At 35.2% G+C, this 26666-nt stretch overlaps 1 protein-coding gene across 1 annotated transcript in view; it reads right to left on the bottom strand.

The window, feature by feature from the left end:
- OTOGL (otogelin like) overlaps positions 1–26666 on the bottom strand; it is a 231764-nt gene that overhangs the window by 60821 nt on the left and 144277 nt on the right. Inside the window, exons 28-35 of the mRNA XM_055095938.2 lie at positions 21568–21702; positions 15722–15871; positions 12805–12924; positions 10030–10146; positions 7103–7259; positions 6404–6430; positions 2026–2193; positions 36–314 (exon numbers count right to left, since the gene is read on the bottom strand). Of these exons, the coding sequence (XP_054951913.1) occupies positions 36–314; positions 2026–2193; positions 6404–6430; positions 7103–7259; positions 10030–10146; positions 12805–12924; positions 15722–15871; positions 21568–21702 (1153 nt within the window). The remainder of the gene's footprint in view (positions 1–35; positions 315–2025; positions 2194–6403; positions 6431–7102; positions 7260–10029; positions 10147–12804; positions 12925–15721; positions 15872–21567; positions 21703–26666) is intronic.

The following is a 26666-nucleotide window of genomic DNA, read 5'->3' as shown; positions in this document are numbered from 1 at the left end:
ATTTGTTCTCTTTTTGGAGATCTCAGGAAACATACCTTCTATGCTGAAGCTACTTGAATGTTTAAATTCTTCAGAATCATCATATTTTGATGCTTTGACACTAGAATCTGTGAATATGATGAAAAAGCCTTTCTTGCTGTGTAACTCAAATGCACTGTAACCAGGAATCCAGAGGCCCTGATGGTGGAAAAATGTTGCTCTCCGATGAAAGGCTGAATTCGCCTCCCACAGCTCCAAGCTAAGAGTATCATTGTCATGGACATAGAGAAAGTAGTTTGGCCTTTCAGCAGATTCCAAGGAAACAAGTGCTAATGCTGTAAAACATAGAGCAGTGTGGATTCTCAGGAGAAGGAAGATCATCAACATTGGCATCGCAAAATGTACTTATAAAGTAAACAAAATAGTACTGCACAATTGCCAAACATAATTAGTGCCAATCACTAAGATTTCACAAATAAACTAGGAGATGCTTGAAAGAAGAAAAAAAAAAGTAGTACTTTAAATTCAGTGAATAACAGTGATATCACTAAAAAAAAAAAAAATCAGTCTTTGGTAACTTCTATTTTTTTAATAATTTATTTTGTCCTTGGGGGAAAAAAGGAAATGTCAATGAGGACTCCAGAATGTACAATTTCATACAAGAAATTGAATGATTAATTGGACATATATTTGCGTTTGCAAGCTTTAACATTTACAAATGTACAAAACCTACTAATGGCTAAACTTGATGATAGAAAAGAGAATACAGAAATAGATCAATTTAGGGATGTAACTGCATTTCAGTATCACAGGGCTCTTTTAATGAGCAAATGTTCTTGAAAGAGATTTTACTGCACCAGGAAGAGACTATTTATCCAACATTATTGTCCATTTCCCAAAAGATGACCAAATGGCTAATGAGCTTTGTAAAGCATTGAAAAATTATCACCCTTTTTCAGCTAGAGCTTTTAACATTTACCTTATATTTGTAAAACTCATGAAATGAAAGTTTTTAAATTGAGATTATTTTAGGTTGATTTTCTTAAATAAACATTATTTGGATTTTTTCTAGTAAAATCATTAGTTATTACTAATCGTAAAATCAAGAGCTCTCCCAAATTCAATATTATTTCAAAGGCATTTATCATGTTGTAAAATTTAAGTTCTTCTGCTGAGCACCAAAAGATGCCAAGAATAATAAATTTTTACATGAGAAAAAAATGTAACCAGCGTAATTTAGAACTTGATGGTGATAGGTGTTTTCAGAACTAAGAGAGTTCTTTTTACAGGAAATATATAATTTATTCTAACTGGAGAATTGTGAGCATTCTCAGAATAAGCGAAAGTTAAGTCTGATTGATTCATCCAACAAACAAATTCCTAAGCTTATACAACATGTCATGCATGGTTCCAGGTAGACTTATGTAGACACGAGGTAGCCTGAACATCACTGGATCAGAAGGGAAACTACCACCAATCAGAACAGGTGCCAGGTGGATACAACCAGTACAGACCTGCAGGTGCAAACCAGTAAATGTAGAGCTAGGTTCAGGGCACTGAGGACATGTCCAAGAACTAGGACAGACAAGGCAGGTAAGGATAACAGAATAACAGACTGTCACAATGACTGTCTACACTCTGATTGATGCTCTTCATGTAGAACTTCTTTGGTATCAATTGACAATTTGCTTTTACTTTTGAGGGCATAAAACCTTTCAAATATTAAGAATCAGTGGATGGTTTTTCAAAAACCTCAAATTAAGTTCTGTGATTAATACTATGAAGATTTTAGCTATATTTTATTTAAAACTAAAAACTCAAACATTTGCAATTCTAATATATATATGCCAATAAATAAACAAAGAAATGATTTTGTATACAAAAGAGAAAGCTGGCTGATATGCCAATGTTATATTTTATTTCATATGCTTTAGAGCACTTTTAAAAAATACCATAAACATATTAGATTCTCAATTAATATTTACTGAGTGGCTAAATTTTAAAATATAATTGGAAAGCTAAACTCTTATTTTCAATTATACTTACATGATACCTTCTCTTTGAAAAGGCCTGGAGTGATCATAAAATAAAAAAATAAACTGGTATGAACACTGCTTCTTGGCAAACAGAAAACGCTTCTGCTGGTCATATTGGCCCCCAGAACAAGGCCACTCTGCCCATAGCTTGCCAGCATATATGGTCCTTCTCCAAGTCCTAGTTAAATACAAATATGAGAATTATAAATTGGCATAGATTTTTAAAATTTCAATCTGTCATTTCAAAGAAATGTTTTAATAACAAAATACTTCAAAAATTGAGCGATTAAAAATTTATCACTAATAAAATAACTGAATTCTTCAAAAATAATGATTTATATATATAATGATGTATATGTAGATGTTCGTGTTGTAGGTTATGCAAAATGTTGATATACACGTGATCGGTTGTTTCATAAAGGTTTAATCTTACTGCACTCAGTGTATTTTACTTTCCCTCTTCTCTCAGTTTTACCTCAAAGCCAATTTAACTCAACACATGCTGAAGAAGGAGAAAAAAGATTCAAAGAATATAAGGGCAAGACATTTTTCCCCTTAAGGACTTAAGACCGGGCCTAAATAAAGGGGAAAGGATAATTGGATTGGAGGGATAAGAAGTCTTCCAATTAGGAAAGGGGAAGGAGAACCAAAATTTCCATCACAAGGACAAGGAGAAGAACAAAAAGACTGAGAGGATACATTATTTTCAAGTGTAATCTCCTCACTGACCCATCATCTGGGACACATCACCATTGAGCAGCTGGGGACCCTTATAAACGATGAGAAAAAGAGCTTCACTAGGGACTTTGGTACCCTGTAGAGAGATAGAAACCTGAAACAGCTTTGCCCCCACATCAAGTTGGAGCTGAGCAGAAACAGTGGACAATTTTTCTTAGCCTGGCTGCAGGAGACTCACCACCATGGTTACAAATGTTACAAATGCAGTGTTTCTCCATGAGCCAAAATACAGGAGGACCAAAGAAAATTATAGCAATAGTCTCTACCTGGTAATGGCTAATTTTCTAGCATGGACAAGAGGAAAGTGACAAAAACCTCCAAGATGCAAATATACTTCAAAGTATAAATATGTAGATTTGTACAAATACGTGAATAATATACAAATAATAAGTGAATTATAATGAGATACAATTCAGAATGGAGAAGATGTGTATGCAACTACAACTTGAGGACTTGAAGCACCCTCATGAATATTCAACATAAGAATGAGAAAGGAGACAGAGAAACAAAATCTCTCCCCTGCTGCACACACCCCTTAATACAGCAACCTGAAGAGACAATTGCCAACAAGAAATCTGTTTGTATAAAAACCTAAAGCTTTTGAATTGACTCTCAGTTAATTGGTAGCTTGATTCTGGACTATTTTCACCAGCAACTGGGAGACAAAAGTCATTGATCTTATCATTAATTTTCTGCATGGAGAAGTATAATTTCACCATCTACTGAAAGCAATCATTTCCTGCAGTGATTCTTTAAAAACAGAAATAAGCATATCCTATCTAATAAAATTACCCTGAACTTAAAACTCACATAACAATTTTTAGTAGGAAACTGAAGTTCTCCCTCACCTACAGAAATAGCATTTCAAATGCAAGCTTTACATTTTTAGTAAAAGTAATATAAATGAACACAAACATAATATATAGAATCATTGTGCTAAAGATTATTGAAATAATCTCAGCAATAACCTTTGAATTCTTCTACTTTTTAAAATTCTTCCTACAGAATCACAATTACTTATTTATGTATGTGCTTTAAATATTATAAGTATCTTAATAACATAGTGTCTGGCATGTAACAAATAAAGACAGGTAGAAATATGCCAGCTATAACTGCCCAAAAAGGACTAGGTAAATTTATGATAGCTGTGAAATTTATTTGGGATGAAACAAATTAAGAATAACCATTTAGAATTATTTCCTATTTATTATCACTTTCCACAATCATCACAGTTTTATATTCCCCTTCAACGTCTATCGCTGTTGCATTGCTTTTACAAATTCTGACTCCCCTTGGCACATTGATGCGTTTCTCTATTACTTTGATCATAGTAAATTTATTTGCCTGCCACTCCATGGAGCCAAATAGTGTCTCACAAAGGCCAAATGCCCCATGTTCATGCTCTGATATTATCAATACGGTATTACAAATGAAACTAGAAGAACAGGTTTGAAGGATTCTGTAACACATTAGAAGAATGAACCATCACTAGAAGCTCAGCAGACTTGTTAACAGAGAGCAAAATGTAGCAAGTAGCAAGAGGTAGAGAGATTCAATATGCATAGAAAATTCTGCTTCTGGGTCCACAAGTCTGCAGGAGAAATGCCAGAAAATACAAAGGCACAGATGGAGATTGTCATAACAGAACTGGGTGTGACAGGAATTTTTGAGTGAGGAAGTTATTGGAGCATTTTCTCAGATTGTTGTCTGTGCACATTATGTAGAACCTGTGATGACAATGTGTGGTGATCATCCCTACACTAGCATGTATTAACCATACAGTAGGCCACGTAGCATGGAGGTCATGCTCACTGGCCCTGAAGCCAAATTGTTCACAAATCCCAGTTTGCCACATTTTGGCTAAGTGAATTTGGCAAAGCTATTTAATCTCTCTCTGCTTCAATTTCCTCTGAAAGTGTTGATAATAGCAAAATGCAGATAATAAAATAAAATAATGACATATTTTGAAGTTTAAATTATATGATCTAGAGAAAGCAGTTAACACAACAAAAGCTACTGTTGTTATTATTAGACAATAAATCACATTTTAATTATGGAATCCAAAGATTGATGTGAAGTGTGTGTTTGTGTGTGTGTGTATGCATGCACGTGTGTGGCAGTCTCTTTAAAATCTTGAACAGGACATAATTTTAGTTCGATTTTCTTTAACTACCACAGATATTTTTTAATGTTGAATTTGCCTCCTCTATCAAACTTCTATAAATGTAACAAATACAACTAAAATCAAAAATGCCCATTTTCTTTTTAATTCATTATCTCTTTTTCTCTAAAATTATCTAGCTGACAAATTTCTCCAACAAGCCACCTGAAGTGCCTCAGATTGGTTGCTTGGCCAAGATTTCCTGTAACTATTATTCTAACTGACACATCCATCATGGATCCAGAGTTCACCCAGTTACTGACAAAATGGATACTTCCCTAGATCACCTTACTTGTCTGAATTAGGTTTTGAGGCCTGCGACTTCCTCATTAAATAGATTTGCAAAAAGACTCCAATTCTGCTATCTTCAAGTAATTTCACTAAAAATGTAATTCTCTGTCTCTTTTTACATCTATACCTTAGTTTTAGACAGCAGCACCTCTCAGATTCTTATTGCAAATCTGGATGTTTGCTGAGATTAAGAGATTTTCATTATTATTGTATCAATAAGTTCTTATCCTGGTAATATGTAAGAATGACTTTTGCCTACAATGATGGCAAAATAAATTCCTTACATTATTTCTTATGTCACTGCATTTATACTTTGTTTCTTTGATTTCCACAACATAAGAAAATTGTGACTATAGTCACCACGCTGTGTAATAGATACCAGAACTTATTCCTCCTACCTAGCTGAAACTTTGTGCCCTTTGACCAACATCTGCCCTTTCCCTGCCCACTTCCCAACCACCAGCCTCCAGTAACCACCATTCTATTCTCTACTTCTAAAAATTCAACTTTTTTGGATTTTGCAAATAAGTGAAATCATATGGTATTTGTCTCACTGTGCCTGACTTACTTCACTTAGCATAATGTTCTCTAGGTTCATCCATGTTGTTGCAAATGATAGAATTTCTTGGTTTTTAAAGAATGAATAGCTAAAAGAAAGAATTTCAAATGTTCTTACCACAAAGCAATGGTAAATATTTGAGGTGATGGATATGCTAATTGGCCTGATTTGATCATTCCACAATGTGTACATGTATCAAAACACTACATTGTACCCCATAAATATATACAATTATATTTGTCAATTTAAAAATAAGATAAAATTTTAAAAAACATTTGAACAATGTTTACATTTACAAATAATGGTAAAGGTATGCATTTGTTATAGATCTTTCATCCTTTTTATCTAAAAAATTAACTAACTTCACCCACCCATTCATTCATGTCATTCCAAAACTGTACTGAGGGCCTCTTAAATTCGGAGAACTTAAGTTACACACTATTTTAGTTTTCAGGAAATAAATCTTAACACAAATACTGAGAAATTTTTGAAAATTTTAAAAATTAAAAGCTTTTATGGAGTTATATAGTTATGAACTATTTATAGTTTGTTCACAGCATAAGTTGTTCAAAAAATTTTAATATGAAAATACACCTAATAGAATACTATAGTGATATTTTTAATTTGAATGTCACATACCTTCATTGTAGTATTCACAATCAAGTGCTAAAAGAAAAAAAGAATAAATATTAAACTATGTAAGAAGTCAATCACTTACCTGAATGTGGGCAAGATATGGCCACATATTTATCAATAACTATGTGAAAGAATATAGAATGGTATTATTTAGGAACTTTTTCTGAGCAAAGAAGATTCTTTAAGCGATGTGCTGTAATTAATTAAATTTCATATAATTGTTTTAAAGTAGGAAAATATATCGCCAATTTAGAAACCTCAGCTGAAAGTGTTCAAATTGTAAGTTTGTTCAGATATCTTACCACCTACGCAAGTAAATTAAAAGCTTAAAGAGTCAAATCTGAAAGCAAATTCAAGGTGATTTTTTAAAAATATGTTTATCATCAGAACAATGAAATTTCATAGGCATAAAAGAAATAAAGAGATAAACAATTTCTCTAAGGATGGTATTTAAATAATTTATATTTCAAATGGTACAATGACAGCAATCAAACACAGAACAAAATATTATCTCACAATTTATTTTTATAAGTCCTTTCGGTATTCTATAATTTATGATTGTCAAAGGAATATAAAATTTAGTCATTTTAATTTAATTCTATTTCCATGAGTCTCCTGGCATTATTTCTAAGCTAAATCAACAATTAATATGTATCTCTTTATCAGTTCTCTACATAATGATGTTCTAAGTAGGGTACTTACAACAAACAGTAGATGATCTCCAATGAATTGATATTCCTTCCTGACAACACTTGTATGCATATGCAGCTATACTAGTGCACAAACACTCACAGTCGCCACCAAGATTGCAGTTACATGTATCTTCATGGCAATTTTTGGCAAAAGAAGTAACGTCAATCTGAAAAATGAGGTGAAAGATTACTTAATTTCAATAGATACTGATTATGATTTAAAGTCAACCGTCTAAAAAACTATGTGTTTTCAAAGTTTGATATTATCAGCTTAACACTGCCACCTAGAGAGTTCTCTTTATTTAAAGCCTCTTTATTGCCCAAAGGAGAAAGAAATGTATTAGGAAAATGTCACATCAAAGAACTAGCAAAAGAAATAATAAGATTAATAAATATATATGACTTCAACATCTGCAATATAACAGATTAATTTTTGGAAGCTTCTGTCATTATTGATGTAATCACATGGCATTAAAATAAGGGCATCTTCTGCTTCCAATTGTAATTTTATATAATTTCGTATCTTTCTTCCTTCTTTCCTTTCTTTTTTGCCCCTGCTCATGCAACAACCTAATGGCTATTAATGGTAATAGCAATCTTTAAAAACAACTTATTCTATTTACTTAATTTATTTATTAGCATTACATTTAAGTAGCTGATAAAATTTAATATATTGACAGTGCATTAAAAAAGGGGCAAGGGACTCAAGAGGCTGAGGCAGGAGAATCACTTGAACCCGGGAGGCGGAGGTTGCAGTGAGCTGAGATCGCACCACTGCACTCCAGCCTGAGCGACAGAGACTCTGTCTCAAATAAAAAAAAAAAAAAAAAAGAAGAAGAAGAAAAGAAGCAGGATTTGCTGTCACTGAGCTGTATTTTATTTTTTAGGTCAGTTCATGGGTTAATTTTTCTTTTCAAGTGGAAAAGAACCAGCAGGCTCTGTGGTTCAGGACTCCAGACTTGACACAATATTTCTTGTCAAGCAGGTGGGGTCCTTGGAAACTCTGAAAAGTCTCAAAAGCAACCCTTTTTATAAACAAGACTTTAGTCTACCTATGTGGCTCTAATATGGCAGTCCTCAAACTTTTCTGTCTCAGAATCCCTTTACAATCTTAAAAAATCACTGAGATCCCCAAAGAGGTTTTGTTTATGGGATTATATCTACCAATATTTACTCTATTAGACATTAAAAATGAGACATTTAAAAATAACAATAAACATTACATGTTTACATGAATAACATGATTTTAGTGAAAAATATTTATATATGCTAAGAAATAGTGAAAAGAGTGCACTGTTTCACATTTTTGCAAATCTCTTTAATGTGTGGCTTAATAGCACACTGGGGGATTCTCATATCTGCTTCTTCATCCGGTCTATCGTAATGTTTTTGTCTTGTTTGGGTTTGGATTGACATAGATGAAGAAAATTCGGTTCCATGCATATATTTAGTTGGAAAGGAAGGAGTACTTTAATATCTTTTTCAGGTAATTGTGATATTCTTTGACACTATATCAAAACTCAAAAAATATCATTTTTTAAAAAGTTCTTTGCAATGTGAAATCTAAAATCACATCAATTAACTTTATACTTTGCTATATTAAAATTGTTTTTTATTTCACCCTTTGAATGAATCTTTTACTTCTGCATGATTTTGTAACATCATGCATTGGTCATGTGGAAAATTTATGGACCCGTGCAGATCTTCGAAATGTTGACACACTTGATTATATACAATAGCTACAAGTCACATTTGTTAATATCACCACCTAGATCAACAAAAAACTCATTAAGTATCAAAAACCTTATAAGCTCGCAGGGGTGGATCTAACTTTTACAAAACTCTAATTTTCCCTTGAAAGTAAATTTTATCAAAGACAACAGACACCATCAGGTGTTTCCTTAAAGACACAGACTCATTTCACACATTTTAATAAAATATCTGCCGGGCGCAGTGGTTCACGCCTGTAATCCCAGCCTTTTGGGAGGCAGAGGTGGGCAGATCATCTGAGGTCAGGAGTTCCGGACCAGCCTGGCCAACATGGCGAGACCCGGTCTCTACTAAAAATAGAAAAATTCGCCGAGCTTGGTGGCACACGCCTACAATCCCAGCTACTCGGGAGGCTGAGGCAGGAGAATTGCTTGAACCCAGGAGGCAGAGGTTGTAGTGAGCCAACATCATGCCACTGCACTCCAGCCTGGATGACAGAGCAAGACTCCATCTCAAAAAAAGAAAGAAAGAAAGAAAATATCTGCCAAATATCCCTGTCTGAATGTCTGAATAACCATATATCATTTGTTCTTTGAAACAGAATGGTATTCCAAGAGAAAAACAACATCTTAGCTTACAAGTCAAACAATCGTACAAGTGACTTCCCTCAAGACCACTGGCATAGCTTTGTATACAGCAGAAATATTACTTAATTCTTACCAATACATTGAAATATTGCTTAAACTTCTATTGGGACCTAAAATAATCATGCTAGGAAGGAGTTTTGAAAACGAAATTTCTAAATAAGTACATTCCATCTTGGGATGTGCTTCTAAAACCATTTCAAATGTGCTACAAGCAATACTTTTAAACTGCACTTTGAGTTGAGAAGAATGCCCATTTGACAATGTTCTCTAAAGAAAAGTAAACATTTATGCTCTTAATCATAAAATGATGTATGTAAATAATGTTCCATAAACTAGAACAAATTATTACAAATACGTACAAAGGTACACTGTTAAATTAGATGTAGTAAGGGAGAAAGTAAATCAACTAAATGTGCCACTTCTACAGAAAAACAAACTAACACATATGCCCCCCTAACAATAGTTAGGTGGTATATCTAAAAAGCCAGTGGATCACCCAGTTACGTGTTGTGTTCACCTCAGTATTATAGACACAGTAGAACATATTGAAACTCGAGAGTTCATTAAAGTATTCACTTACCACATTGCGACAAGAAGCAAAAATATCACTGTACAAAATGGAGCATTCTTTCTTGGCATAAGGAAATTTGTTTTGATGTGCCTCACAGGGTTTAATTGTTTCATCTGGACTTTCACACTGTTGAAAAAATTTAAGAGAGAAAAGAAGTTTTCAAAGGGACAATTTCTCAAGCAGAGTAACCTATCCAACTTCACTCATTACAATTGCGCCTAATATATTCTCATCCTTTTAGATAGGATTTGCGTAAAGCACCTGCTCACATCCTATTCAATGTTAATTGCATATATTATTTTTGAAAGCAACTAAACAGAATATTAAAATCATAGCAATATTAGAGATAGAGTGGTGATGAATGATTTTTAAATTGTCTTAAACACAGCATTTGCATGACTTAAAAAATTACATGAGCATAAACTGTTTCTTTCATCTTCATCTTCTTCATTTCTGTCACAAATCATCTGAGAGGTTATATGTACCCAAGTCTCTGCAGACTCAATTCCCACACATGCAGCAATTTGGCCTCTTCCTCCCCTAATACCCTTCCCTGAAACTGCCCTGAAAAATGTCATCCATGACCTCTTCATTGTTAAATATAAAGGCAATTTTTCAGTCTTCCATTTTGCTTGACTTTTGCTGCCTCTGATTCTATTTAATATTTTACCCTTCTTAAATGTCTCTCCTCATTTGGTTTTGGTGACACAATTTTCTGCTGGGTTTCCTCTTGCTACATTGGCTGCTGTTCCCTAATCTCGTTCTCCCTCCTCTCTTTGCAAAGCTTAATCCTCAAACCTCTATTTTTCTCATTCGGTACACGCGTCCTGGCTTCAACGCCCTTAATATACTAGTCACTGCCATATCCCTATGTCCATCCCACATCTCCTTCCTGAATTTCAGAACTAACATTTCCACCTAAATATATCTGTCATTTCTCTCTCAGCAGATCCTAATCATCCCTACCTCTACACCATTGTCCTTCTCCGACTATCCACATTCATTTCCTCCTCTTTGCCCTGCCTCAGGAAGGAACACCAGTATCCACCCAGGAAGCCAGGAAAGTAGGAGACCTTCTTGGAACCTCCAAATTCATCCTTCCTAATACAGTCTTAAATCTCTACTGACTTAATATTTCTAGCTGGATTATAAGAGCCTCTTGGCCCTTGTATCTTGCAGATCTATACTTTGCACTTCAGCTATTCTGTATTTCAGACCTTACACCACAACCAAAATTAACTTTTTGAAATTCACTTTGTGCACCACACTCTCTCCAGCCTCTTGACACCTTCTAGGTGGCTGCTCCCTCCTTTCCCTGTTAAATTCTTTCCCATAAATTTCACTTTCTTAGCTCCTATAAATCTTATAAGATTCACCTGCAGGGTACCTTCTCCAGGAACCTTTCTTGGACCATCACAATCCCCACTTTGTGTGCACTTCTATCAAAGCAACTATCTTACTATGTTCTGACTGTTAATTTTTCCACCTCGAAATTTTCCACCTCTAGACTCTAAATTCCTTAAAGGCAAAGACTGTGATTTATCCATATTATGTGTCTGTATGTAATGGAAAACATTAAGTGCTAAATAAAAATTAGTGAATTTTTTAAATGACCTGAGTTTTAGCCTTGTCTATCAGGTATGAATAAAAAATTTATTTTGAGGTGGTTTAAAATTATTTGACTACTCCAGATATTTAAGTACCATTAGAAATAGTTACTTCTTAATTCATTTGCAGAGAGAAAAATGTAAAACGATTTTTTTCAAAACTTCTAAAGATAACAAGATGTAAGATAGCCACAGTTAAAAGGATTTTGTCTCCTCAATATAGTGGATATTTTAGATATTAAAAGGTACACTTTCATACTCTTAAGCTTAGACCACACTCAAATATTATTGACTGGAATAAATGTTTTACCCCATCCCTTCTTTATTCTTTAAAGAGATTTAGACATATTAGTAAACTAGGCAAAGTAGAGAAGTAACTAACCAAATGGTAACCAATCAGGAAACTGTGGTTTCAAACACTCTTATCAATTGAAAAGAAAAACAGGCTAAAAAGAAACTAGAAGAAAGAATAGAACCAATTTCCAATTTGACTCTGTTTTCTGAGTTCAGCATTTTTCAAAATGTGTTTCATATAACACTACTTCCTTGAGAATTAATAAATAAAAATATATATTATGTCAGTAAGTTTGGAAAATCCTTCAAACATGTCCCTTCTTTATAGGCTTATAATGCCTCAAGAAACCTTTGAAAGAGAAATATGCAAAAATTAATTTAGCCAACTGCTGCCAAAGGTAGTTGACCACAATCCACCCACCCACACACATATACACGTGTCTCCCTTTATTTCATGTAATACAGTAACATGGCTGTTAAGAAATTTTGTCTTCATTTATTTATTGCTTTGAACTGGCAAAAGCTCCATCATCCTTCAAAATGCAGATACATTGATTGGCATTTTGCTATGGTGAGGAAAACATGAGGGTGAAGAGATGAATTTGAATGTCACCTCTGCTACTTTCTAGCCATATAATATTAGACAACTCATTTAACCTCCCTGAGCCTCAATTTCTTCATCTATAATAAGGAGAAAACATCCTTTATATGATAAGGTAATCAGAAAAATTACATGAGAAGATAAATATGAATGTTTATCAGCTATAAATTACTATGAAAATAGTATGTAAAATAATATTACCTAAATAAGAATAAAATGTTCTAGTGAAAAAATATTCTTAAAAATTTTTGTTGACTTCTAAAATACATTTATGTAACTTACCTGTCCTAATGCCCAACTATCTCCAAATACCTGAGCATTTCTCACTTCCAAGTTATTAGATGTGGTCATATCATTTGAAGTGCATTTGTCAAAGTTTCCACACAATCCTGATAGCTTGTTCTAAAGTAAGAGAAAATCACCAGGAAATATTCTGTTTTCACTTTAACATTTAAAGACTCATATTCATTAAAACTTTTGAGACATTTCAAATATATATTTAAGCATTTTCACAGCAATCATTTTTAAAAATTAACTTGAAGAAAGTGGATTTTCTCATACCAATTTAATTATATTTTGTGATTATTTTAAATTTGCAAAAATATTTTACCTGATTTCAAGTCCTATTTATCCACACTTACCAGTGTCTTAGCATTAATACAACTAATAACATAAATAACTTGGAAAAGTATAATTCAAACAAGACAGTACATATGAGAGTGTATGTGTATGCAAATGTATATGTGTGTATACACAGAATTCATGTGTATATATATATATATATACATATGTAATTCATAATTATATATATTCCCATCCTTGTTGGAAACAAGGATATGGATGAAGAATGGCAGATATATTCCCTACTTGTTGGAATATATCATATTGCCTGCCTGTTAGAAACAAGTTAACCATTTGTTTTTCCACATCCCCCTTCCTGATGCCTCAGCTTTAGGATAACTACTGTTAGTAGTGGCCTCTGTCTGAACAGATGTGATTTCTGAAAACAGAGGTCCCATGGTAATAAGTGGCTATGGCAGATGTAATTCTAAGGTTATTGTCTGCTTTGCCAGAGATATAGGCAGCCTACTTCTCCATTAAGGGATAGATTCTATTCTTCAATATTGAAGAGAGCATTCAGCATGTCTAAATTCAAGGTTTTAAGGAGTAGTTCTACTGCTTCTAGAAAATCATCACTGCAAGTTCTCCCCCTTCATCTAGTAGTAAAATATATTGCTATTCTTGCTGGAAACAAGGATATCAGATGAAGAATGGCAGAGAATATTCGTTGAAGAAAGACAGCAATGACTGAAGGTTATTTTGGATTCATCAGAGAAATTCAAGATGCCAACAAACCTAAGAATAGATCTTTGGGCTTTATCCTCCTTAAGACTGAAAGACTATAACTTCAATATACAACCATATTTCACATTTACAACATATTAAAATCTTTTTTAAAATGTATCTTTTCTGTATTTTTGAGAAGATATTGTTGCTATTCCAATTTTTATTTGACAAAAATTATATCCATGAGTCTCAGTCTCATTTTCAGGTAAACTAAATTTTAAAAAAATACATCAATGTTTTTGCAAACAACTTTAAAACATGAATTTAAAATGTTCAAATAAATATTCAAAATAATCAAATTTTAAATATTTTAAATAGTAAACTAACAATATTTAATAAAAATATTTAGCAGGGAATAGTATATAAAATAATTTATAAATTGCCAAAAATTATAAACAACTCAGATTGGATATTCAACCATGAATGGATAAATAAATTGTGTGGTACATCCACACAACAGAATACTACTCAACAGTATAGAATTCACACAACAATTTGTATGAATCTCAAATATACTTTGCCAAGTCAAAGAAGCCAGACCCAAAAGACTACAGATTGTACAATTCCATTTATATGATATCTGAGAAAGACAAAACTATAGCAGTGGAAAATATAATCAGTGGTTGTCTGAGGTTAGGAGGTAAAGGTAGGGGTTGACAATAAAGAAGCAACATGAAGTATATTTGGAGGTTGACAGGTATGTTCTATGTAGAACTGTTGTGATGGATACAAGGCTCCATGCATAACATGGTTTGGCTCTGTGTCCCCACCCAAATCTCACCTCGAATTACAATCCCCATATGTTGAGGGAAGGACCCGGTGAGAGGTGATTGGATCATGGGGGTGGTTTCTCCCAAGCTGTTCTTGTGATAGTGAGGGAGTTCTCATGACACCTGATGGTTAAAAAGTGTGGCATTTCCCCCTCATTCTTTCTGTCTTTCCGGCCACCTTTTGAAGAAGGTGATTGCTTCCCCTTTGCCTTCCACAATGATTGTACATTCCCTGAGGCCTTCCCAGCCATGCAGAACTGTGAGTCAATTAAACCTCTTTTCTTTATAAATTACCCAGTGTCGGGTAGTTCTTTATAGCAGTGTGAAAATGGACTAATACAATGCATTTGTCAAAATCTATAGACCTGGACACAATAAGAGTAACATTTTTTACGTTTAAAAAATAATTTTAGGCTGGGCACGATGGCTCACGCCTGTAATCCCAGCACTTTGGGAGGCCGAGGCGGGTGGATCATGAGGTCAGGAGATCAAGACCACCCTGGCTAACACGGTGAAACCTGTTCTCTACTAAAAATACAAAAAATTAGCCCTGCGTAGTGGCTGGCGCCTGTAGTCCCAGCTACTCCGGAGGCTGAGGCAGGAGAATGGCGTGAACCCGGGAGGCGGAGCTTGCAGTGAGCTGAGATTGCGCCACTGCACTCCAGCCTGGGCGACAGAGCCAGACTCCGTCTCAAAAATAATAATAATAATAATTTTACTGCATGTAAACTTAAAAATATATATATCCAGAATGTGGAGGAAAACATGGAACGCAGTTTGTAAGAACTGAATCTAATTGCATTATGAACAGATCACATAATTAAGCTGAAGAAAAAGAGAAGAAGAAAGCTGGCTTAAGTAATCTTGGAAAACTGGATACTACAAGGTTAAAGTCAAAAAGAACTGTACACAAACACTGTACTTAGTTGGTGAAGTTCTTTTTCACAAGGGTATGAGTTAGTAATTCTGGAAATATAACCTAGTTCTTAAAGGAAAACATTAATCATTTTATTTTCATCAAACATCAAAAACTAAATGTGATTTTATTCATTACGTCTCATTTGGAGCTTAGGTTGACCTACCTTCCACTGTGGCCCAACTTTGATATGAATAGTTGTCTTCCTATCCCAAAGAATAGTGATATCTTTCTCTGGAAAGTATACTACTATATAGTAACCAGCCTTCCAAAGCTGGTAGGTAGATTTGTTTTCCAGAAAAAAACCTGATTGTTTCTTAAAAACAAAAAAGAAACAAAGTGAGTAGTAAGTTCTCTAACCAAAATATATCAAATTAGTTTAGTTAACATTTACCAACAACTATTTATGTACTAATATTGTTGCATGGTCATGCCTTTTCTGAATTCTGTAAGAAAAGATAAAACAATTGCACAAAATAGGAAATACATAAATATTGATTACCAGACACGAACTAGCAGATGGACACCACATGGATAAATGGGCAAAGGGAAAAGATATTTCAGTTACATGTGGGGAAGAGCAAAACAAGGGAATGGACACAGAAGACATTAAGTGATATCCCTGCCAAATCAGAAATTTTACATCTGTGATGAATAAATATGACAGAACTAAAAAAGGTATGGCCTTGCCCACAAAAGAGAGAAATTTGTTCCTGCGCATGTTTCTGAGTAGTTTATGATAGCATGGAAATAGTCTACTGACTTCATTAAATATGTCTTGAAAATCAGAATCATTAAGTTTGGTAGGAGATATTGCCTTTCCAATTCAGGCAAAAAGAAGCTGTGAAGTACTTCCTTTAAGTGAAAAGGGGAAAGTTCTCAACTTAACAAGAAAGAAAAAAAAAAATTGTATGCTGCGGTTGCTAAGATCTATGGTAAGAAGGAATCTTCTATCTGTGAAATTGTGAAGAAGGGAAAAGAAATTCAGCTAGTTTTGCTGCTGCACATTAAACTGCAAAACTGACAGCCACAGCACATGGTAAGTGCTTAGTTAAGACGGAAAAGGCATTAAATTTGTGAGTAAAAGGCATGAACAGAAATATGTTCTGATTGATGGCAATTGGGTCTGCTACTATCTATGGTTTCAGGCTTCCACTGGAGGTCTTGGGACCTAACCCTCATGGATAAGGGGGAACTACTGTATGTGTGTAGGCGGGCAGGAAGCAGTGAATTACCATCAAAGGTACTCCATAAGGCTTCTTGCAAGGGGTGGGTGTGAACTGATCTGCAAGAGGTTATGCACAGCAAGGTATAGGGTTTGGGAATGAGAATGGAGAAGAAATCCTTCCAAACAAAAGAAATGGCTTGAATCAAGACTTAGGGACAAGAAAGTCAAAGATTTATTCAGAACTAAGGAGAGTACCAAAAGGCTAGAGCATGAATTACATGATGGATCATAGCCTGAGACGTTTGCAACCAAGTTATCCAGAGTAATTATCACATGTGCAAAATGTAGTCAATAAAAGCTTTCAAACAGGGAAGTATTAGACCATGGTTGTATAGTAAAAGAAGATAATTTAGGCAGGAGAAAGGATAAAGCAGAGAGAAATGAGAGATGGAACATATCGGGAAATGTTCGATAAATTTTATTGTAAAGTAGGAATATACAATATTCTTTATAAGCAAGGGCAACACATGGCTATATTGAATCTGACCTTGAAATTAACTCATATAATAACTTCAAAAATGCACAGTTAACATCAAAGTAAGTAAGACAAATTTAGCCAGAGGCAAAATAAAAATTATGAAGGAGATATGAAATTCTTTGGTTACTTTTCTCCTTCAAGTAATAACAAAAGCGTAGTTTGAAAATACTACACTACAGTAGACTTTTTAATCAATATTTCAAAGGGAAAATGAAATAAATTTAGTCATATCCATAAGGAGTTTTCAGTCTCCTAGACCAAAGTCATACTTAAAACAGGTGCACAATATATTGTATAGAACAGTATATATTGTATATAACCATATGTGTTGTTAACTGGCTCTCTCTGATCTCATATCCTTCCACTTCCCAATCCCCACCCTCACTGACTAAGCTTCAGCTATGCTGGCTCTCTTTCTGTTCTTCAAATTTAACTAAGCTTTTACCCATCTCAAGTCCTGTGCGCTTGGTGTTCCTCCTGCTAGGAACTCTGTTCTCCAGATATTGGCGTAATGGCCTCATTCCCATCAATTGTGACCCATATGCTCCCTCCTCTGTGAGGCCTTCCCTGATTGCCCCAGTAGAACTTTCATCCTCAAGATGGGCCAGATTGGTAGGCATTTAAGACAGCACAATGCTCTTCTGAGCAAGGACGGTTCCTTGCTCAGAAGTGGGCCCCCTCTTGGGGTTTCATGCTCTGTAATTGCCATCTTGAAATTCTAATTTTACCTGTGAATTCGTGTTTTGTCAGTGAAGTTCAATGAGACAAAGAATCATGTGTCTGGGCCTTGAAGCCTTGGCTCACATCTCCTGCTGTCCACCCAATCTCGCTGGATTGATTCTCAGATGCCTGCTTCTCTGCAGCCACCCAGAGACCACTGCTACGCTCCACTTGCAGCACACAGGCAGGATGAGTTGGACTTAGGCAAGCATACCCAAGTGCCAAGTTGGAGTTATGAGGCAAGGAAGGCCCTCAGCACTGACAGGGTGTGCTCTCACCCCAGGACTATCCCTATGCTTGAGTCAGCATAGCATTAAATGATGATTTAAAAAAAAAAAAAAACCGCGACACATCGAGACAGAACATGAAACAAGAAAATGAAACTTTTTCCCTGTTTTGACCAAATTACGTAGCTTGCCCTGCCCCCAAGTCAGTCTCTGCCACAGAAACTAATTCTATTGTTTTCACTGCACTTTTTAGCATCTTTCTATCACCTTGTTTGTCTTTGACTTGTTTCTCTTTTGCTCAGTTTGGTTTTGCATCAGTTATCCTGATACAAAAGCACATCTTTTCTACTTGTCTTTAGACATAAAATCCTTCATTTTCATTAGATAGGGCAGTTTACTACAAGAAAATCCTCTATGGTCAAAGGGAGTTGCCATACGCCTTATTTTTCAGATTCTTAAATAATGCTTCTCATTAGAACAGTGAGGTATTACAAATTGTCCAAAATAGAGATCTCCACTTCAGATGAGAATTAGAGCACTTTAAACAAACTCTAGTGATGTTAGCAAGATATGTTAGAACTATGGAGAATTAAAATATTTAAAGTACAGCTTAAATAAATTAATAAGATATTTATATCTTATACATTTGATAAAATTAGAATTGTGCATTTACATATAAAAATAACAGAGGTGGTTTTTTTTTTCTTCCCCTGGATGGATGGTCCATCTACCATAAAATAAATAGTGCTTATTTTTCACTTTCAATGTTTGAGAAAAAATATTGCAGGGGATTTCTTTAGGGTCAAACTATTTTTATGACTTTTCTTAATCTTATGTCATACAGTTTATATAAAGGAGATTCATTAACACCTACATACAAGTGAAAATTGGAAGTCGAAAGTTATGTGGAGTTGCAATCACCACTTCAAAGATGTGTCATACTGTCTTTATAAGACCATTTACTATTTTCTCTTGTTTCTTTTTTAACATCCTTGTTCTTAGAAATAACCTTCACCTATAAATGAATATCTGGTTGGTGCTTATGACAAACTGCTGTAATTACTTTAAAAACATGTCAACATGATTGTAGAAACTCTGTTTTGCCCAAAGGTTGATTGCTGCCCAGTTCGTTTCAATGTTTCTGACTGAAACATAGTTATGTTTTAAGGTAACTGTTCTCAAACTTCAGTGTGCACAAGAATTTCAAGTACCATTGAAAATGTCAATTTTGTTTTCAGCATCAGCCGTTCCAATTACTGAAGTAGGGCCCAGAAACCAGCACTTACAAGAAAAATTCCACATGATTTTAATGAATGTTTGGAGACCAAACTGAGAGAAACACTGTTCTAAAAAATCTCAGAATATAGGTCAGTTTTTAAAGCCCATTTGTCAAATTAGTACTTTCTAACTCTAAAATTTCTTGCCTGTAAAATGAGGTTCAAATATCTTGTACCATTCAAGAGCCTCCATAGTCTGGACTCAGCCCCCTCATCTATTGCCTTTACCCCATGCTCCCTGAATGGCAGCTGATCAGGACACTCCTCCCTGAGTCACTTTGCCACTCCCTCCATCCACTGTCCCATATATTGTGCTTCCACCAATCTAAACCACCTGCAGTTATACAAACATGCCATTTCATCTCTCAGCTCTGCTCTACTAAGTGGGTTTATTCGTCTGTACTGATTGCCACCCTACTCCCTCTCTTCACCTGGCTAATGCCTACTCATCCTTTAAGACTTAGTGCAAATCATTTCCTCCAGAGCATGTCTTCTGAGCCTTCAGAAATAGGGAGGGTAAGAAGAATCATTTCTTCAAATTCATTAATTTATATTTTCATTTCAATCCTCACACAAACTAAAGAAGTAGGTTCTAAAATCTTCCCAAATTTACAGATGGAAAAGCTGCAGCTTGGAGAGGTTAAGTAAACCTGCCCAAAGTTACAGAGTAAGCAGGTAATGGAACAGAGGTTCCGAGTTAGTACTGAGTGACTCTAAAGTCTATGCTCTTAACAATCACCCTAAGCACCCCAGGTTTCTTTAGGTGCTCTTCCCAGGAGTTCCCATATTATCCTACATAAATTCCTACCATAGGACACCATGCTTCCTTATTTACCATGTGCATCCTTATTTACCTGAATGTATCCCTCACCTGAGCAGAAACTTCTTAAAGGCAAGCACAGTGTTATTTCACTGTTGTAGCCCCAATAATTAGCACATTTTGATATTCAGTAAACATTATTTAAAAAGTATGAGATGAATGAATGAATGAAATGTATTCATTCTTTTAAATTGGGCAGGCTCCAAGGATACAATAAACAAGAACTTGGAGACAATTGGGGAAGACAAGCTCACAAGTAGTTTCATTAAACTATGATACACATTCTAACAGGGTGCTTAAGGGTATGAGGAGGAGCTCCCTGGAGGAAGTATGATAAGACATATTGCATAAGAATAAGTTAAATTGAAAGACAGATCCAGGAAGAAGCGATAATAGTAATGAAGGACTAATAAGATGCTCCACCTTCTGGAATGTGGGCTTGAAGCAGAAAGTAATGAAAGAGCAGGCAGGAGAGGTGGGTAACAGCCAGACTGGCAAGGCCTTGGGGGAGCAGTGGGAAGGCATCTCAAAGTCTTGAAGAACCAGAGTGACATATTAGATTTCCATCAAAAATGTACATATACAAGGCTGGACACGGTGGCTCATGCCTGTAATCCCAGCACTTTGGGAGGCCAAGACAGGTGGATCACCTGAGGTCAGGAGTTTGAGACCAGCCTAACCAAGATGGTGAAATCCCATCTCTACTGAAAATACAAAAATTAGCCAGGCATGGTGGCGTGCGTATGTTAATCCCAGTTACTCAGGAGGCTGCGGCAAGAGAATCGCTGGAACCCAGGAGGCGGAGGTTGCGGTGAGCCGAGATCATGCCACTGCACTCCAGCCTGGGCAACAGAGTGAGACTCTGTCTCAAAAAAAAAAAAAAAAAAAAAGAGACATATACAAATAAAACTACCTATGCTGCAGTATGTGAGGATGAATAAGAGGGGAAAGACTAAAACTAGAAGCCAAGAGTCTAGCCTGGGAGCCACTGAAGTAATTAAGGCAATAGGTGGGGGTTGCAAGGGCCCAAATGGCAACTATGGGAATGAAAGCAAGAGGAGCGAATTGGAATATGGAGAAGGGAAGTAAGAAGTAAGAAGAGAGAAGTCAAGCACAATTTACTGAAGCCGCACAAAATGAAAACAAAACACAACATAGATCTCATGACCATTTACAGAGAGGAGTAGACCAAATCATTTCTATTCTATTTTAAGTATCCTCAGGACAAGTTCAAATGATCCTGAAAGAAATAATTCACTAACCTGTTTGTAAGGAGTATCATTCAGGTAAATTTCAGTGTCCCCAACTGAAATCAAAACACTTTTAGAACAAACAATATCGTTGTCAAAGCATTTCTTGTTCTGGGCAATGACAGATATATCTGAATCATCTGCACTCTGAAATGTCACAAAGATTTTATTAATACAAATATATACAACCTATATTATTTTTAGTTATTTTTATTAAGAAATCTTAAATATTGACAATGGATTGCATTAGAACTGAAAAACAACTTACCTCTAAAATAAAAAGTCATTTTTAACTAATAATGTGAAGAAGTCTATAGAAATATAGTAGGATAGCTCAATCTTTAAACACCTATAATATCTGTTAAAATTTTGTTCCAGCCAAGTTTACCATTTTATTTCTATAGCTCAAATGTACCAACCATTATCATTTTATTTATCAATAAATAATCAACAAAACAATATGTCACTTAGGGAAATCTTTAAAAAATATTCATTTGAGACATGTCTTTTGTTGTATTTAAAGGATATTTCTGGCTGAATAATTATTTGTCTATAAGTTAGAATTCAAATAGATACAAAACTTTGGTATTTGTTAGTAAATAAAACAATGTGTATTATTTGAGAGCTTGCTTTGAATTTTACATGTATTATCCAATTTAGTTCTCATGAAAACTTTTTGAATTGGGTATTATTTCCATTTTACAGATGAGGAAACTGAGATTAAGAGGAATTAACTGATTATCTAAGGTCGCTTTGCTAATTAAGAGGAGGATCAGAGTTCAAATTCCTAATCTGTTTTGTTTGTCTTGATGCCACTTGTAAAGCAATTAGGAAGGGTCTAGAAATGGTTGAGGAGAAAAGACAACTTTAGATGATAGGGAATCCCTAAATTCAAGGAGCACTATTTAGTCTCTCTACTCTAAATGACACACTTCCACCTCCAGGTAGACCCCTTTCCTTGGCAACTCCCCACTGCATCCACTAAGTCACTCTTTAGAATCAAAGTTTCTAACTTTCTCCCCCAGTTTAATGGATAGGTTTCTTCAGTTGTACTGACTCTGGAAATTTCATTATAAAATATTGTTTACATCTGGTTCCTTAAAAGTTTTAATTGGCAAGTTATAATTGCATATATTTATGAGATACAATGGGATGTTATATGTATATAATGTGAAATAATTAAATAAAACGAACATACTCATCAACTCATATACTTACCATTTTTCTAGGAAGAAAGTACATGGCTTCTTGTCAAATTTTCAAAGTGGTCCTAATCTCCCCCAAAGTTAAAAGCTACTGCTCTAACAGCCCATTCACTGATTGTGGACAGTAGAGATTTCATTAAAAGGAAAGGAAGAACTGTGACATTTCTCTTTGGATTCAATGTTCAATTTTCAAAGGCCCACACACACTTCCTGAATCTTTTCCATTTTGAGACACATGGGTCAGCATTTATTTTCATAGTAAGAAAAAGTCATTAAATGTTTGGCAATCATAGGCCAGATGCGGTGGCTCACGCCTGTAATCCCAGCACTTTGGGAGGCCGAGGCAGGCAGATCACTTGAGATCAGGAGTTCAAGACCAGCCTGGCCAACATGGCAAAACCCAGTCTCTACTAAAAATGCAAAAATTAGCCAGGCATGGTGGCACGCACCTGTAGTCCCAGCTACTCGGGAGGCTGAGGCAAGAGAATCGCTTGAACCTGGGAGGCTGAAGTTGCAGTAAGCTGAGACCACGCCACTGCACTCCAGCACTCCAGTCTGGGTGACAGATTGAGACTGTCTTAAAAAAAAAAAAAAAAAGTTCGGCAATCATACAGTTTGTTTTTTGTTTTTTTGGTGGTGGTGTTGTTGTTGTTTTTCAGATGGGGTCTTGCCCTGTCACCCAGGCTGCTGGAGCGCAGTGGCATGATCATGAGTCACTGCAGCCTCAACTTTCCAGGCTCAAACAGTTCTTCCACCTTGGCCTCCTGAGTAGCTGGGAGACTACAGCTGTGTGCCACCACACCTGACCAATTTTTAAAATTTTTTTGTAGAGGCAGGGTGTCACTATGTTTACCCAGGCTGGTCTCAAACTACTGGGCTCAAGCGAGCCATTCATTTTAGCCTCCCAAAGTGCTGGGATTAGAGGTGTAAGCCACCTTGCCTAATGATCATACAGGTCTTGATGTAAATTCTTCACACTTAGTTTTTCACAACACTGGCAATATGAAAACTAACTCAGTTCATCTCTTACTTTGGCTAAATTCTTTCTGCCTTGTTAATAAGTATTATAGTGTCTAGAGGATAGGTTTTTAATGAATGGTATAGATGGAGTAATTAATATATCCCTCTGTAACCCATTTTTCCTTCATAGATGCTGGGAGCTTTTGCTGCTTTTTAAACAATCCTTTTGAGAAATAATAAGGGTCATTAAGATGATTATGGCATTGTACTACTCAAAAAAATAATGTCATACTTTTCTGCCTTTCGGCATAATTTTCAAAGAGGGAAAAATACATAATTTAGGGTTTTGTTTTGCTCTTCATCTTGGGAAAAGTTATTTAGACTAAGGGATGTGAAAAGCTGATTGAAAGGCTTTTTATTGCCATTATATTTTATTGCTATTAATTAAAATGCCTCAATGTTAGTTTCATCCTTTATATTAAATCTGAAATGTCAAGAAATATTCTATCTTGTATGCTTTGTCTTACAATTTCATGCTATGCTCACAGTAATTTGTAACAATAGCAATATACCTAAAAGTCACATTTCTATACTTTCCATTTCTAATGTATTTCAAGTTAATATTAGGTTTAAAAATAATGCCACAGAGTTGCTAAGCAACATAGTAATAATGACAACAAAGCTGGAGGAAAAAGGTCAACATCAATGTGCCACCTGGGCTCCTCAAAACCCTTTATTCTCAGGTACTAAAAGCTTTAATACAGAATATGCCCCAAAATGACTCTGAAACAGAAACTGTCAGCACCTTTCAAGGAAGTATATAATTATACTTTACATGTCAGTCTCAGAACCTGTCATAGCCCCAGCCCCTTTTAAGGGTAATTATCCCAAACAAAATCTCTGCTGATACCATAGCCTCAGGCAGCCATGGTTTCTGCCCCAAAGCAGTGCATTCATTTATGGGCAAAGGGACTTCAATGTTGCAGAAAAAATGAACTATATTCTAGTCAATTCTCTCTCAAATTTGAACCAGAAAATACTGATTTTTTTTAATGTTTTGCAGGAAGATCTGAGGGTGAATAAACATGTAAAGGATATAAGGAAGAGTAGGAGCTGACCAGGTTAAAAAAAAAAAAGCTGAACATATGAGGAAGTAGAAATGATGACTGAACAGAAGAAAAAGTAGAGAAAAGACGGAGAAAAGAAAGTTAGACATGCTAGCCTGAGTAGCAGAAAATAGAGCAGTCACACAGAGATTGTCCAAGTTACAAGAATGACATCAGGTCATCCATGACTCTCTGCTGCCTGGGGCCAAAACCACCCTTCAGTTGACACCTTCATAAGGTTCTTGTAAGAAGACATAAAAAGTTGGGAAAAAGAATGGTAAATATTGTAAAAGGTTACAAAAAGTTTATGAAGATCTTATCTTGTGATCAAACTAATTAAAATTGGATGTATTTCTTAAAATTAACTTTAGTGTTAATAATGCACAATGCAAAGGTAAAATTTGGTTTTCTCTTTTGAACAAGCTTTTTGTGTAATATTAAGAGATAGTAAAAGATTTTTATTTACCTTTTGAGTATACGGCAAGAAAAAAAGGGAAGAGAGAGACAGATTAAATTTACCTTTTTAGCTGTCTTTATTAAGTTTTAAGATTATTTGGGAAACTGAGTCTCCTGTCTACCAAAGAGTAAAGGTTTTAGCTTTTTAAAATATTTGAATAATCACTTTGATTAAATGACTAATTTTGCAGTTACCTGTGACTCTTATTTTGCAATATCAAGTGTTTTAAGCCTTTGATATTTGATAACCTTTCCAAATTCTAAATTCAGTCTTTTGGCCTCAAACTAACTTTTTGGGTATTAGGGCTCCTGAAGTCCGAGACAGACATATTCATCTTCGTTGGTATGTTAAAATTACACCAGAATCATTGTCAAATATGAAATGGTGTTTAACTTTCTTTGAGTTATTTTTATATGAATGTGACATTAATATATGTTCCAAAATTATATAAGATTCATATAGTTCTGGTATGTCTTAATCTATGTTATCAGGAATAATTATGACTATTACATTAAATTATTGTATGCCACAGAAATAATCAAATTTCCTTGTCTATTGTGTCTTTAACCGTGGCTAGTCTAAGACTTTTGTCATGCACAGACAATTATTGTTTTACTTTTATTATTCTCAAAAAGCACTTTATAATTAGCTGCAGTCCACAACTTGCTTCCTTAAGGAAGTTTGTGGAAAGGACTCTGACAGGTGCTCTTGAAGGCAGGTTTCTGATTACTTTGGAGATTGTGCCATCAGACTAGAGAGAAAACTTCTGGGATTCTCACTGGAGGGCAGATGTGTTCATGAGGATTGCTGGCCCAATACTGGGCAGAACAAGAGTTAACTGCATGGGACTGAACTAACAGAAGGCTGAAATGTTTTCTTATGACTTGTTTGTTTGAAACATTGGGCTTCTTTACGTTTTGTTTCCTAAAGTCAAGAAAACATTTCTGCTGGGCGTAGTGGCTCATGCCTGTAATCTCAGCAATTTGGGAGGCCAAGGCAGGCTGATCTCCTGAGGTCAGGAATTCAAGACCAGCCCGACCAACATGGAGAAACCCCGTCTCTACTAAAAATACAAAATTAGCCAGGTGTGGTGGCGCATGCCTGTAATCCCAGCTACTTGGGAGGTTGAAGCAGGATAATTGCTTGAACCTAGAAGGTGGAGGTTGTGGTGAGCCGAGATTGCACCACTGCACTCCAGCCTGGGCAATAAGAGTGAAACTCCATCTCAAAAAAAAAAAAAAGAAAAAAAAGAAAAGAAAATATTTCTTTCTTTTGAGCTATTTATAGCTTACAACAAATTGAGTAAAGTATGCTCTTGTGAGCAAAATTTGAGGCATATTTCTTCCTATCTGATTTCTCCAGAATTTAAAAATCATTTGTGAG

The sequence above is a fragment of the Pan paniscus genome, chromosome 10 (assembly GCF_029289425.2).
Source record: "Pan paniscus chromosome 10, NHGRI_mPanPan1-v2.0_pri, whole genome shotgun sequence".
In the NCBI taxonomy this organism is placed as follows: domain Eukaryota; kingdom Metazoa; phylum Chordata; class Mammalia; order Primates; family Hominidae; genus Pan; species Pan paniscus.
The sequence above is the reverse complement of the archived record's forward strand: the minus strand, read 5'-3'. Positions and strand labels throughout refer to the sequence as shown.